Genomic DNA, 14,478 nt, shown 5'->3' on the forward strand with positions numbered 1-14,478 from the left:
CAAATTATACTGAAATGTTCTAGTTTTTCTTGAAAAATGTATGTATTGTTTGTTGATGTTTTCATATTACAGACACATACGTGAAGAAGTCTCGTTAAAAAAATGAGAATGGCAAAATTATACGTGAATGTAGGTGTTTTCTTGTAGTTGTAGGAGACCAGATAAAATGGCTGAGGAAGATGACCACATTTCGGTACAGTTCAAACAAACCTTATATAACAAGTGTCTGAATGGTTAAATTAGTTTCTTTTCAATTGAAGTAACCATTTCAACGCTGACTTCAACTCTGCGGACAGAAACTATCGTGTTCTATGCTCCTTGCTGTATGTTTTTTTTTAAACGAATGAAGTGGCCGTCGTAGGTCTTCGTTTGCAAATATATTTTTGTACAAAATTTGTTAATCTAATTGTTAGATGAAAGTAGTCACCCTGGAAGTTGTCTGGGTATTTGCAGAAACAGAACACATACAAGGGCCAGAAAATCGACACTGTGTAGCACCTATTGCAGATGGATCATACCTGAGTGATTTGAACTTTTACACAATTTAATGATTCTGCAATAAGAAAAAAGTGTACATTTGTAAAATTGATATGGAAAAAATATAACAAATACATCTTATTTATATATCACAGTATGCAGAAGGTACTATAACTATTGCATAAACTTATTGGCATGTATTCTAATATAGCTTTCATGTAAATTTTGCATCTCTAACAAGCAATTGATGTACATAATATGACAAAAAAGGTTATTGAAATGTATCTTATGAAAGCTCTCATGTTAATATTGCACCTATTACAAGCACCAAATATACCAACATTTATTATGACAGACAGTTGAGAACCACATCTCAATAAGCACAAACATAATTGCCAATAGATACTGAAATATATTCTACGCAATCTATCATAGGGTTTTAGCCAGATTTTTAATTAGGGCACAGTGTTGCAGAAGAGGGACAGTTCATTAAAAAGGGCACAGTGTTGCAACAGAGGTAAAGGTTATGACAGAAAGTTGAGAAACACATCTCAATAAGCACAAATATCATTGCTAATATATACTGAAATGTATTCTATGCAATCTATCATAGTGTTTTAGCCAGGTTTTTAAATAGGGCACAGTGTTGCAGAAGAGGGACATGTTCTTAAAAAGGGCACAGTGTTGTAGAAGAGTGACAGTTTCTTAAAAAGGGCAGTGTTGCAGAAGAGGGACAGGTTCTTAAAAAAGGCACAATGTTGCAGAAGAGGGACAGGTTATTAAAAAGGGCACAGTGTTACAGAAGAGGGACAGGTTATTAAAAAGGGCACAGTGTTGCAGAAGAGGGACAGGTTTTTAAAAATGACACAATGTTGCAGAAGAGGGACAGGTTATTAAAAAGGGCACATAGTTGCAGAAGAGGGACAGGTAATTAAAAAAGGCACAATGTTCTAGAAGAGGGACAGGTTTTTAAAAAGGGCACAATGTTGCAGAAGAGGGACAGGTTTTTAAAAAGGACATTATGTTGCAGAAGAGGGACAGGTTATTAAAAAGGGCACAGTGTTTCACAAGAGGGACAGGTTTTTAAAAAGGATACAGTGTTGCAGAAGAGGACCATATTTTTAAATAGAGCACAGTGTTGCAGAAGAGGGCCGGGAATTTGAAAAAGACACAGAGTTGCAGAAGAGGGGCAGATTTTTAAAAGGGGCACAATGTTGCAGAAGAGAGACAGGTTTTTGAAAAGGACACAGTGTTTCAGAAGAGGGACAGGTATATAAAAAGGACACAGTGTTACAGAAGAGGGACAGGTTTTTTTTCAAAAAAGACACAATGTTGCAGAAGAGTGACAGGTTTTTAAACAGGACACAGTGTTGCAGAAGAGCAACAGGTTATTAAAAAGGACACAGTGTTGCGTAAGAGGGAAAAGTTATTAAAAAGGAAACAGTGTTGCAGAAGAGGGACAGGTTATTAAAAAGGACACAGTGTTGCAAAAGAGGGACAGGTTATTAAAAAGGACACAGTGTTGCAGAAGAGGGACAGGTTATGAAGAAAGGACACAGTGTTGCAGAAGAGGGACAGGTTATTAAAAAAGGGCACAGTGTTGCAAAAGAGGGACAGATTTTTTAGAAAGGGCACAGTGTTGCAGAAGAGGGACATATTTTTAAATAGGGCACAGTGTTGCAGAATAGTGACGGGATTTGAAAAAAAACCCACAGCGTTGCAGAAGAGAGACAGGTTTTTAAAAAGGGCACAGTGTTGCAGAAGAGGTACAGATTTTTAAATAGGGCACAGTGTTGCAGAAGAGGAACAGGGTGCATAAAGAGGAAAAGGCACATTGAATCAGGCATTGAAGAACTTGACATTATGAATTTGACAGAACATGTTAGATTTCGTATTTAATGAAGTAAGATTAGGTTTTCACTGCCATACATGTCAAGTTTGTATGTATTTATAATAATATTATTAGTTTAAATAAATAGAGAACTATTGTACGGTCTTTGATTTAATTCTATGAAGGAAGAAATGAGCCCATGCTGGTCTCCATTTGAGCAGAAAGGTGCTACCAAAACGACAGGGTTCACCAACCTTCTATTATCTCTTCAGTCAGTCAGCTAAAACCATATTTCACATAAGTATTGTACCTCTTACAGGCACTTAATCAAATTAAGCAAATCTGTTTTATAGCTTTCATGCTGTATATTGCTTTATTTTGCAAGGTATATATTTTCTAATATTCAGAAGAACATGCCACTTATTCAAACCTTTACTCATCATGTATTTAAAAAAAAATCAGTGTATCTATGGAAGCTATTCACATCAATAGTCTGCTTTGCATCATCCTCACAAATAGATAAACCTCTCAAAAAAGGTCAAAACGACAATAATTATTGCCAATATAAAACAGTCTTTAGAAATCAATATTCATTTCTAAAGTATGTTTTGGAAAAAAATCATGCTATTTTCACTAAATCCACTGTATTAATCTCTATAAGTCACCGGAAAACATACAATATAATAATATATATCACACACATTATAGCTTTTGGTTCCCATATTGCTTAATAATAACACGGTAAATTTAACATGGTTATTAAATCGATTATTTTTATAAATATTGTTTCTGTGATAATTCAGTGAAATATAATATCTGTCTTAAAGGGGCTGAATATAGATTTACACTTAATGGATGCACAAAGGAAACGTATTTATTTTGATGTAGTATTATGTTTTACTCGTTTGACTTTAATGATTTAGGTAAATATAAGAAAATATTAGCCTAGTTTTCAATTATAAATGTTGCAACTAATTCCCCAGTTAGCAAAGTATCAATACGAACATATATGATTTATGTACAGATTAAAAACATATTAGCCATTATAAATGGAGTTTTAAATAAATGTGGCAACTAATTCCCCAGTTAAAAAAGTGCCGGAATATCACCTTTTTGTGCACAAATCATGTTTTTGCTTTGTTTTGATAATTAGACAAATACGTTAAATATAATAATGCAACAATACTGATATGTTCCTTTAGTGCATTTATCGAGGGTAAACATTTATTTTGCATCTTTAAACCAAAATAAAAACTTCTTTTTCCCTATTTATCTGTCAGAAAATTCACTTGAAATCTTGCCTTAAAGTCCTCATTTTCCTGTATGTAAGGATACAAGAGAATATAATTCGTATCCAACAAGGCAAACCCAGTAATCTCCCCTTGCTGAATGAGGGCAAAGGGGACAGGGAAGGGGAGGGGATAACAACAAAGACGTTCAACATAACATGAAATAATGTGATATATTCATTATGAAATGTTATTATTGATATTTATTGTTCAAAATGTATATACCTTCAAATTTTTATTGAATCACATCTTAAATTACTCCATTTATCTCATAATCTTATATTATATTATTGCTGGAATAAAATGTTCCGAGCTTAAAAGGTTTAATGTTTCAAAAGCCCTTAGGCTCTCGTTCTGCCTATGTCAAACTCGTTGAGAACTGAAAAATACTTCAAGATAACAAACATGTGATATCACTGAAATACAAAAAAGTACTTATAACTAAACCGGAAAAAAAATCGTATAAAGTTTGACATAACCATAACACTGAGATTGGCATCATCATTGAAGAATTGCTAATGTTGGTCAGCAAAATTCGCTATGTAATTTAAGAAATGCATTACTATTTAATCAAACTTGAGTGCTTCTGAGACAGTTGGGGGTGGGAGGGGCGAGGAATAATATATGAGAGACTCGGGATTTCGTGTGGATGTGTTTTCGTACATTGGAAAGTGAGGTCAAATCCTGTGAGATCAGAAATAATTATTTAGTTATAAAGACCACATCCTAGCGTAACATCGTGCCAAAGGAGAGTGATTAATATAATGGTGTAAAACACAATCGTTGTAAAAATAAATAAGTTTAAACTAAACTTAAGTTATAAGACAAAACTGGTAGTTTTTTTTAATGTTTTGCCATTATCTAAGGCAAGTATACAAAAGAGGAAAAGGAAACAATATTGTCCAAATGTATAGTAACTGTGATTTAAAAATGACCAAAAAGAAAAACAACAACTACAATATGCATAACCTTTTACTGATATGCACATAAAAATAATCTTCAATAGTCCTATATTACAATGTTCTGAGACATGTATACCAAAACACCAGTGTCACGTTTTTAAAACAAACCTTTAACAACAATGAATTAGACACCTATACCACTAGACCATTCTCACCCTTTTTAACACATATCTTCCACAACCACTTAGGACTAGACACCAGATGGTCCAAGAATCGGCAAATAAAGTTTTTCCTCAAAACATGTCTAGAAGTGTCGATGCGAGCGAGTAGGAGGCCGACAGTACATAATTTTGTTTCATTAAAAAAATAAAAGCAACAATCATGTTGCCGTCTTATCTGTTTAAATCTTGAACAGTACAGAGTTATATAATGAGTACAGATAAATATACGGACTCTGTTTTACTTGGTAGAAAACCCCAGCAAATTTCGAATTGGAAAAATGCGCGAAAACTTCGAAAGATGTATTTATTCAAAGCGATGTGATGCATCAGTAAGTAGGATTCTATGTTTTGTGCACAGCGTTGTCAATTTTATGAAATTTTTTGACAATTTTCCTTTTTTGCAATTGTATCATCTGGTGTCTAGTCCCTTTAACAAATATTTATATGTTCTCCAAAAAATTAAAACAGCATTGCAAACGATACGTTTACCTCTCTATGAAGCGCTCCATCAACTGGGTATCCCAGATTTTCGAAGCTGCGTAACCACTACGTATGTGATTAGGTTTCTGGAAGAAAGTTGGTCATTTGTACGGATACATCGAGTGGGATCGATTAAAATCACTCTCGTCATGTGTGGTATGAAAATCGACCGAAACTCAACGTTTCATATCTAAAAAGGTCAACAGTAGTAATAACTCTTTCTTTGATATATGGGTTATATAAGTAATTTATTATGGCCCCTGTTTCCCCAAACAAAATCTCCACTCCATCTCTGGCCTTGTACATGGAGGTTGGCTGTATAAAAACCTGCAATTCAGGAACTAAAATGATCAGTACCACAATGTACACAGAAGTATGTAGGAAATGCCTGAAACCAACTCCTCTCAATAAAGGTTAGTTTAACTAAGTTTCTAAAAACCGGCAATGTGCCGGTCTGGACCAATTTTGACCATGCTTGACCGATTTCAGTAACAGAAAACGATTACAAAATCCGTCTACAATTTGTTCATGTTTTTATATTTTGGCATGTTTTATGATTGAATTCCCATTTGATTGGGTCAGTAAAACTGCTATATAACAAACCTGGTTTGTCGTTCACAAATCCCCAATAAAAGTGCCAATTTACCTTTTGCTGTGTTTCTGGATGTAGCGACTTTGCAACACTTTATTTTTGTCATAAAACAACATGAGCGAGTCCCTTTAAGGAAAACATGTCAAAACAAATCAATCTGTCGGTAACGGAAAATAAAAATAAAAAAGGACAAGTATGATTTTTAAGTGATGATTTCAATGATGATTTTCCAAGTTATTTGTCCGAAGTCAGAAATATTGACATTCGCGATTCGGGCTCAGGCATATTCTACCAACAGCAGATAAATAACTCGGTCATTATGAATATTTCATTTATTAGCTTTAAAATAACAGCATATATTCTTTCAAAGCATATACATCACAAAACTATGAAAACATGAAACCATTTGTATTTCTCACTTTGTGTTAGACGGTTTGTAAACAGCCAATGTGAATTGTCCATTTCAAGAAACCCGCTAGTTAGCTATTTAATAGCACCAATTCGTATTAACCAATTTTATCTCGGACTATTATGCTCAGTGTTTTATGAGTCACGTCAAATGTAGAAAAGGTTATCAAAAATTCGAGATATTTGTAACCGAAATTCACCCATGGCTCTTTTGCATTCCTGCATTTCATTTTAAAGTTAATGAAAACTAACTTAAGCTGCACCAACCAGTAGACGAATCACTTTGTTGCTTTGTTTGTTGGATTTGCCACAGGTAATTGAAGTGCTCATTACGTCTTTCATTGTATCGACGCTCTTCAAACATTCGCAACTCTCTTTCTCTATCCATTTTCAATCTTTCTAATTCAAAAGTGTGCATTTGCTTTTCGCTTTTCAACTTCAACTCAAGATCAATGCGTTTCTCATTCATTTCTTCCATGAGTCTTAATCTTTCTTTTTCAATTTCGGACTCTGCTTCTTTTTTAATTTGCTCTTTTTCTTCTTGTAATTTTTTCAGTTCCTCCTCACGTCTCTGCTTCTCTTGCTCTTGCTCTCTTTTCTTATCGTCTAGTATTTGTGTCATTTTCTTTTCACGTTCGTCAATGGCTTCCATTGCAGCTGCAAACATTTCATTGGAAAAGTATGATTGTTTATTCCCTGTTTTCATTCGATCTATTCTATGTATTATCGTTTCGACTTGTTTCTCCCGATCTTCAATATCGTTACTGTTATCAATTGGCAAAACCTTTCCTTCACACAATTTAATGAGATTTTTCAAAAAATCATTTCCAGACTCTTCAGGTTTTACTGGTTCAAATGACTCTATATATTCAGTCATCTCGGCATCATCCTGAATATGGGTTAGGACAAGACATGCATAGGCACCGACGTCTTTTCCAAAGAAGTCAAAAAATGATTCAATTGTGTGTGTGATACTTTCTGTTATGCGGTCTGGTCTCAAAATAAATACAACGCAATGGAAACCGGGAAGGGTGTAGAAAAGCGCCCTTCCAATCTCTCTTTTAATAAAATCATCAGAGCCTGAAGTGTCAGCAAATCCTGGACAATCAACCACCTCAAGCCTATGTCCAAACCGCATTTCAACCTGGTCAATAAATAGATGTATTTTACGATTTGATGTCTCGAGGCCCAAGCAATTTGACTTTTTTTTTACCAAATATGTCTGTTACTTCGTATTTATCGGGATATTCGTGTACAAATAATACTATTAGTTTTTATTACATGAGGATGAGAACACTCCTTTTGAAAAGAGTGTCGAATCTCGTCATTAATAACATATCTTTATATTAACTAATAATATCTTAGTTTTTTTTCCATAATTTAGCTTGTTAATACATTTGTATTACTTTTTTCTTAAGTTATGGTTAATTTATACCCTTTTAGTTTTTTTTCTAATGTTATCGTTTAAGAGATCTTTTTTATGTATTTGTTTTTTTGTTTATTTGTTTACATTTTTTAACATAAATTGTATGCTACTTAAAAGCCACGGACTCCAAAAGCTACGATTCGAACAGTAGAAATATTTTTTTCTATGCATGAAACAGCATGAGACTATTACATACACGTATGCAATGACTTTAAGTCAAACACAAGATTATTGACATTTACGACGACTGTATGAAAATACCAAATGAACATCAGCTATCGCAATGCATGCGTTTCAATTATCAGTATTATTTACACAAGCAAAAGCATTACATACATCTTACATATATAACAAAATATGAGCTTGCAAAACAACATTTGCTTATATTTTTATTTGTTATGAAATTGTTTCCTAAAACAAAATGGTCGAGTCTTTTTATCTAGGTCTGATATCTGAGGATTTAACCAGATCCTATTTAGATCACTTTAAAACTTTCACGTACTGCATTGAAGCTGTGCACGGACAAGCAGAATGATGTCTTCGGTGCGCAAGCTACAAGTCCGAGCTTTTATTTGTGGACTGCCGCACAACACATCGTTTAATATGTTTATGGAGATCTTTGAACAGGATGGGCTTCGAACGTATTACAGTATGCAATATGAACTCGTAAATGCTCTCTTGTAATCGGTAATCGTTTACCAAAGCGCATTGTCAGATATAAAGCCTTTCTTGTTTGGCGATAAGGAAATGTAATATCCTTAAAAATATCTTCCGCGTGAAGCGATCGGAAGGTTTTGATAACACTCGCAAAATAATATTTGTTTTTGCAGGATTTCGGGTAGAAATGAGGGATATTTGATACGCACGACAATTGTGGATATTTATGCAATCTATATACGTTTACTTTAACTCCTAAACGAAATGAAAGCGCTAAAAATGTTTTAAACTGTAGGCGTGACAAGCCTAATTTTACTTGGTTTACAATTCTGTTCACAGGCAATAAAATCGAATCCAAAAAAATAGTTTGAGTGGTCCCAAACTGTAACAGGTAAGTGCCTAAGAATAGGTAAGGTAAATGAATGGATGTTTAATGCAATAAACTTGTTTCATGACAGTAACTGATAATCCTATATACAGTAGGATATATTAACATTGCTTTCATCTCTCAAGTTTATTGCTAGTGTAACGTTAATTAAATGAAACCCGATATTGATATGGTCTTATAGTCGACACATTTTCATTTTCTATAATTTTATATTCGTTCTCGGTTCCCAACCAAGATTATTCTGCATGCTTTCTAATTCACAGTAACTTTGCAATCTTATGGACTTATTTAGATATAGTGGTATTTTAATTCGCATTATTTTAGACCACTATATGTCTTATTTGTCACCCCGGCACACTGGCACCGGATTTTCAAACTCAAACATTTTTTAAAAAAAATCAAAATAAATCTTATAATTCCTCACTAGAAATTATAATACCGAATATGTGAAAAAATATTGAAAAATATTTTTTTTTTAAATATGCACTTTGTACTGTATATTATACTATATTAGTAACAAAGGAGTGGGTGGGGGGTGGGGGGGGTGCCTTAATCGCCGAAAATGGAACAAATATTCGATTGGTGCTTTTGGTGTCCGAGGTGGCAAAACAATAAAAGGGTCACTGCACCTCTTGTCTACAATAGAGTGGAATATTTATATTTTTTTATTTTATTTTGACAACTGTTCACAAAGGACCAGACTTTGGAATGGTATGTAAGGTAAATCGCTTATGTATGCTTGGGTAGTACAGCTCAAACTCGATCGTTAACGGCACCTGGAGTGATCGAAAATAACGTTCCATACCCGTGGACATCCATATATATAACGGACTAAAAACACAATACTTTTAATGGGCAACAATTAAAGGAATCGGTGGAAGTAGTTCGGGGACCGCTTTTATAAAAAAATAATCAAGCGCAAAACACCTTTGATTCCGCCTTTGTTGTGATAGATTTGGAAGACTGCTTTGAAACGAATCCTCTCTTGTCTTTCTTTTTGTATCCGAGCAGGGAATTGGCGGTGGAACTCTTTCCATGGCCCGTATGCCCAACAATGAGAATGCGGAGGGTGTCTGAAATTGTACAAAGCTCACAGTTCGTCCTATATAAATGGAAGTCAAAGTCAATAGGACAGACTTGCGTAGTTATTTTCGTAGCTATAATTTTCCTGTTTTTTTTTTCTATTTATTTGGCAAATCCGTTTGCAAATTATTTAAAAAAAAAAAAGTCTGACCAGATGCTATAGTCAAGATAAAAAACTGTGTTTCAGAAAAGATAATTTTTCAAGATTTTACTGTTTCAAGTATATAGAAAACCTGGTGTCCCTGGGGTGTAGCCAGCTTTGACCACAGTGGCTTTCTTTAAACATTGGTAAAGGCACTTATACTTATGCATACTACACATAGTGTGAACTTCTAATGTATTTATACTGACAAAAAGACAGAAGTAATTATTTCTACTTGTATATGAAGTACAGGTCCGGGGTATAGCGAGGATAGCCGGGGAAATGGGCCGTGCTTTTACCTTTCCGGTGGCTCCGCAGTGCCGGGTGAATGCGGTGGTTTTGTCTTCGCAATAAATATAGCGGGAAATGAGCCTTACCTAGGGTCTCTGGGGTGCGGGGGCATTTGGCGGGGATTTTACTTCCAGTTCGTCTCCGCAGGGCGGGGATTTTATCGGGCTTGGCTGAACCGAAAGTCAAAGTCCCCGCTATTCTCCGGACCTCGTGGTTACAACTGACTGGTGCATAATAACTAATAAAATCATTTATATTATTTTAACACTTACTGTTTTCATCTTGGACCATCGCCTCTGCCATTCTTCAGTTTGCCTTCGGGGCCGAGTATACTCTTATATCCAATATATACTTTACAATGATCTGCTATCGCCTGTCGGCAAGGGTGGTCGTGTTTTAGTAACGGAAATGCTATATCCTAAAGGCGTAGTCAATAATCTGGTCGCATTTGACAACTTTTAAACAGCCAAACAATTCCTACGTTAGGGTATCACTGCAGTATGATAGTATATGCTTTAACAGTTTATGGATTGAATACAGAATGGAACTAAAAAATGAATTCCATGTGGGACAGTGTGCGCGCGTGCGGGAGTGGGTGCGTGTGTGTGTGGGGGTTGCGTGCGTTGGTGCGTGCGTGCGTGTGGGCATGGGTGGGTGCGTTCTTGCATTTGAGGATGCGTGCGTGCGTGTGTGTGTGCGTGCGCGGGTGTGTGTGTGTGCGTGTGTGAATGCGTGTGTGACGTTTCATTATACAGAAGCGCCTTCGACCTGACAACTGCACGGAACAGGAAAAAATATGACTATAAACCCCGGGGCATTTCTTGTTATAAATCGTATTGGGTATAAATTATAATACACAAATTGAACATAGTCATGAACGTTTTTCATATTTACATGTATATTACTATTCAAAAAGCAATGTGAACGTGAAATACTTCATCGGCTTATTCCTGAAACTGTGTTTGCCATAGATAGTATGTGGGCCTTTTATCTGTAAGAAGTGGAAATATTTTCATAAACATTCATTGTTTCTTTGAACGGGTGGATAGTCTCAAAATCATTGATACATACAAGGTACTATGAAATCATCAAACTCGTGCTTTTAGTCATGTTTATAAATTTGTTTTTGAGAAAGTTATTTCATTTGTTTGCAAAAAGATTTTGTTTGAGCGTGATTTTGAATCAAGAAAAAACGTACTAGAAACTAGTATTTCATACGTTTGCCTCGACAACTCCTGTAATTGCTTGTCATCAGAATTTCACCGATAAAGATTTTCAGAAAAAGATAACGATAGATTAAGTCTACACGGAAGTCTAGCGTGATAGATTTGCCTCGACCCCTCTTGTAAATTGCATTTTGTAAACGTTTTCCACTTCAAAGATTTTCAGAAAATTCAAATTTCATTCTTAAAGAATACCTACCTTTACGGAAGGAAAACCATTATTAGTACAAAGGCTGTGTGTAAACCTTTGATATTTTGTAATTGTATTATAAATGGTAGAATAGGTGACAGCTGTATTCAAACGTTTCATTCCTATAACGGATCTTCAATCATTGATTACTTATTTCAATGCATGGAGTTAAATTTTAACTATGTTTTTTTACTCTGGTCTACGAGAATAGTGTTGTCTTGATTAGATGAAAGTAATCAACCTGGAGGTTGTCTGGGTATTTGCAGAAGCAGAACACACACAAGGGCTAGAGAATCGACACTGTGAAGCGCCAATTGCAGATGGACCATGCTTGAGTGATTTAGAAACTGAGGGGTCTTGTCCAAATAAATCATTCCAGTGTGGATAATAACCACAACATCCTCTTGGGAGAGCTTGTCTTGTAGTTATTGCAATGATTTATACTTCAGGGAATTACTGAAAATGTTTTTGAAAGGACAATGAAATTCTCATTTTCAGTAATTGCCTACAGTATAAATTAGCTTAACTGTACAACAAACCTATGGTGACTCCAATATTCCTAAGTTTGGAAGCAATTTGCTCCAACGTCCAACTAACCCAATGGCCAAACATACAGGAAGATAACTACAATACATGTATACCTTAGTGTTGAAAAAGTTCGCTCCCCCAACTAATTAAACGAATGGCCAAACGTACTGTATGGTGACTCCAATATACCTAAAGATAGAAGTAATTTCCTCCAATGCCCGACCAACCGAATGGCAAAACCTACTGTCAACAACTGACTGGACAAACGTTCTGTATGGTGACCGCAATATCCCTATAGAGGAAGAAATCCGCTCCACCGCCCGACCAACAGAACGTCCTAAAGTACAGTATGGTGACTCTTATTTGCCCAACTGTTTAAGTAATCTGCTCCACCATTATCAAGTAACAGTGACCATGATTCTAGGCGCCCCAAATGCAATCCAATGAAGGTCCTTTATATACTCTTCCTATATACCAAGTTAAGTAACAATGTCAAGCCTAGCTACCTGAAAAGTTTGCAGTGTCTTCCCTTTGTTAATAACAGTGACCTTGACCTTTACCCTAGAGGGCCCAAGACAAAATCCCATGAAAGGACTCCATAAACTCTTCCTTAATACCAAGTATGGTCGTAATATGTCAACCCTAACTGAAGATATTCAGAACCAACATTTTTTTTCATTTTTGAACAGGGTTGTTTCAACCCTGTTCAGTGTAGCCACAAACTCGACACTCACAACAGAAAATTCCTATTAATAGTAACAAATGTCGCCAGCCGATTTACCACCAAAAATATAGTTTGAGAAAGTGCAGACAATATTAATTGCAAGCTATGTTTCAAATAACCGAGGTAGATTTGACAAAGCAAGAAGCAATCATAACGCAATATCTATTTAAATAATTTAATCTGTTGAACTTAGATAAAGATAACATTAATGTAGTATCCCTGCATCAAAAGATGAATGAACATCGAAACGTAAACAAAGAATTACTATCCACTCTAAGCGCATCATTCAATCACGTGACACAATGATGAAGCCAAGTGAATTTACAGTCGAAGAGAGATAATCCTGTAATGAGATAATGCAGTAAGTTAATCAGATTTCTCTGCCTTGCATTTGTAAAGAGGAAGCGGGAAATCCAAGCTTGATTGATTGTCGTGCACATTTGAAGTCTACAGAGATGTTTGTTTTACTTTGTTTTAGAAAACTTGATTGTTTTACTTGGAATCTGATGTTCTGATGGTTAGTATTGATTTGCATTTGTAGTCTTTTGTGTTTGTCTTGGGTAAGCAATGGATTGGAATGATCATTATTTCATTCAGCTGCATTTATTTAGTTTTGTCATGTATTTTTACGACATCAGCAGATTTTGTATTTAAACCGAGAATGGCAGTTCCGTGATATTCTTTTAGCCTCTTTCCATATACTAATATATGTGGGTTTGGTTACTGATGATAACCTGCATAGATAACAGAAGTCACCATGGGAGTACGGGGGAGTAGGAGTGTTTGATTCCATAAATCAGTAAGTTCCATGTCAATGATTTGTTTTATGATGTACTGTGTTGTTGTTGTTGTTGTTGTTGTTGTAATCGCTTGTATTATATGTGTGTTTTATATGCTTTAGCCATTTAATTTAATCTGCCACTGCACACGATTAAATCATACCTGGTATAAGATATAAGACTGTTTACGATGTTAACTTGTAAACATGTTATTATTCATTATATTATGGTTGTTTATATTTATATTTTCATTACGCTCCGATATTATATCTACATTCGATAATGTTGAATATAGAGATATTGAAGAACACTGTGTTTGTTGTTTGGATTTTAACTGCTACATATGGTAACCTGGACATATAGACCCACCCTCGCTTAGGAATTACAAATGTATTCTCATCTTAAAACCTGGAATGACCTAGAAAGCAACAATGGTCTCATTGATCTCAATTATCACACAGTTTCCCTGCTTAAAACATCACGTGATAGCCCACGTGGGAATAACAAACGTGCTATAGTGCTGACCAGTTACCTGACGATATAGAAATAGAAGAGAGTTGCTGACCATATAGACAATGAAGGAAAGTTTTGAAATTAAAGATTTTATGCTAACTTTATATGATGTATATATATATCTACAATTGTTTGAAATTATTTAATTTTTCATCATTTTAATTAAGAAACCATTTCTCTTTAATCTGTTTTATTTTCGAAGTTGTTTTGTGAATAACAAGGCAAACATAGGCAAACTCTTTCTAATGAGTAAAGTTTGATTAGTATATATATATATATACTCATATGTAACAGCATATGATGGAGTTCTGCTCGAATTGGTTACGTTCTCCAT

At 35.0% G+C, this 14,478-nt stretch overlaps 1 protein-coding gene across 1 annotated transcript; it reads right to left on the reverse strand.

The window, feature by feature from the left end:
- Positions 1–6,009: 6,009 nt before the first annotated feature.
- Positions 6,010–10,595, reverse strand: LOC128232747 (GTPase IMAP family member 9-like). The gene is made up of 3 exons (XM_052946468.1): positions 10,460–10,595; positions 9,599–9,744; positions 6,010–7,344 (listed from the first exon to the last, which is right to left on the reverse strand). The coding sequence occupies exons 1-3, from the start codon at positions 10,488–10,490 to the stop codon at positions 6,448–6,450; spliced, it is 1,074 nt and encodes a 357-aa protein (XP_052802428.1). The 5' UTR covers positions 10,491–10,595; the 3' UTR covers positions 6,010–6,447.
- Between the last annotated feature and the right edge of the window lie 3,883 nt (positions 10,596–14,478).

The sequence above is a fragment of the Mya arenaria genome, chromosome 4, assembly GCF_026914265.1.
Source record: "Mya arenaria isolate MELC-2E11 chromosome 4, ASM2691426v1".
NCBI classification, from domain to species: Eukaryota; Metazoa; Mollusca; class Bivalvia; order Myida; family Myidae; genus Mya; species Mya arenaria.

Bases quoted from the DNA above. Each gene is read 5' to 3' on its own strand.
- LOC128232747 (XM_052946468.1), bottom strand. From the start codon at position 10,490: ATGGCAGAGGCGATGGTCCAAGATGAAAACA. The intron at 9,745-10,459 runs GTAAGTGTTAAA...GTACAATTTCAG, and splicing joins GATGGTCCAAGATGAAAACA to ACACCCTCCGCATTCTCATT. The intron at 7,345-9,598 runs GTGTTTTGCGCT...TTTATTGACCAG, and splicing joins CAACAAAGGCGGAATCAAAG to GTTGAAATGCGGTTTGGACA.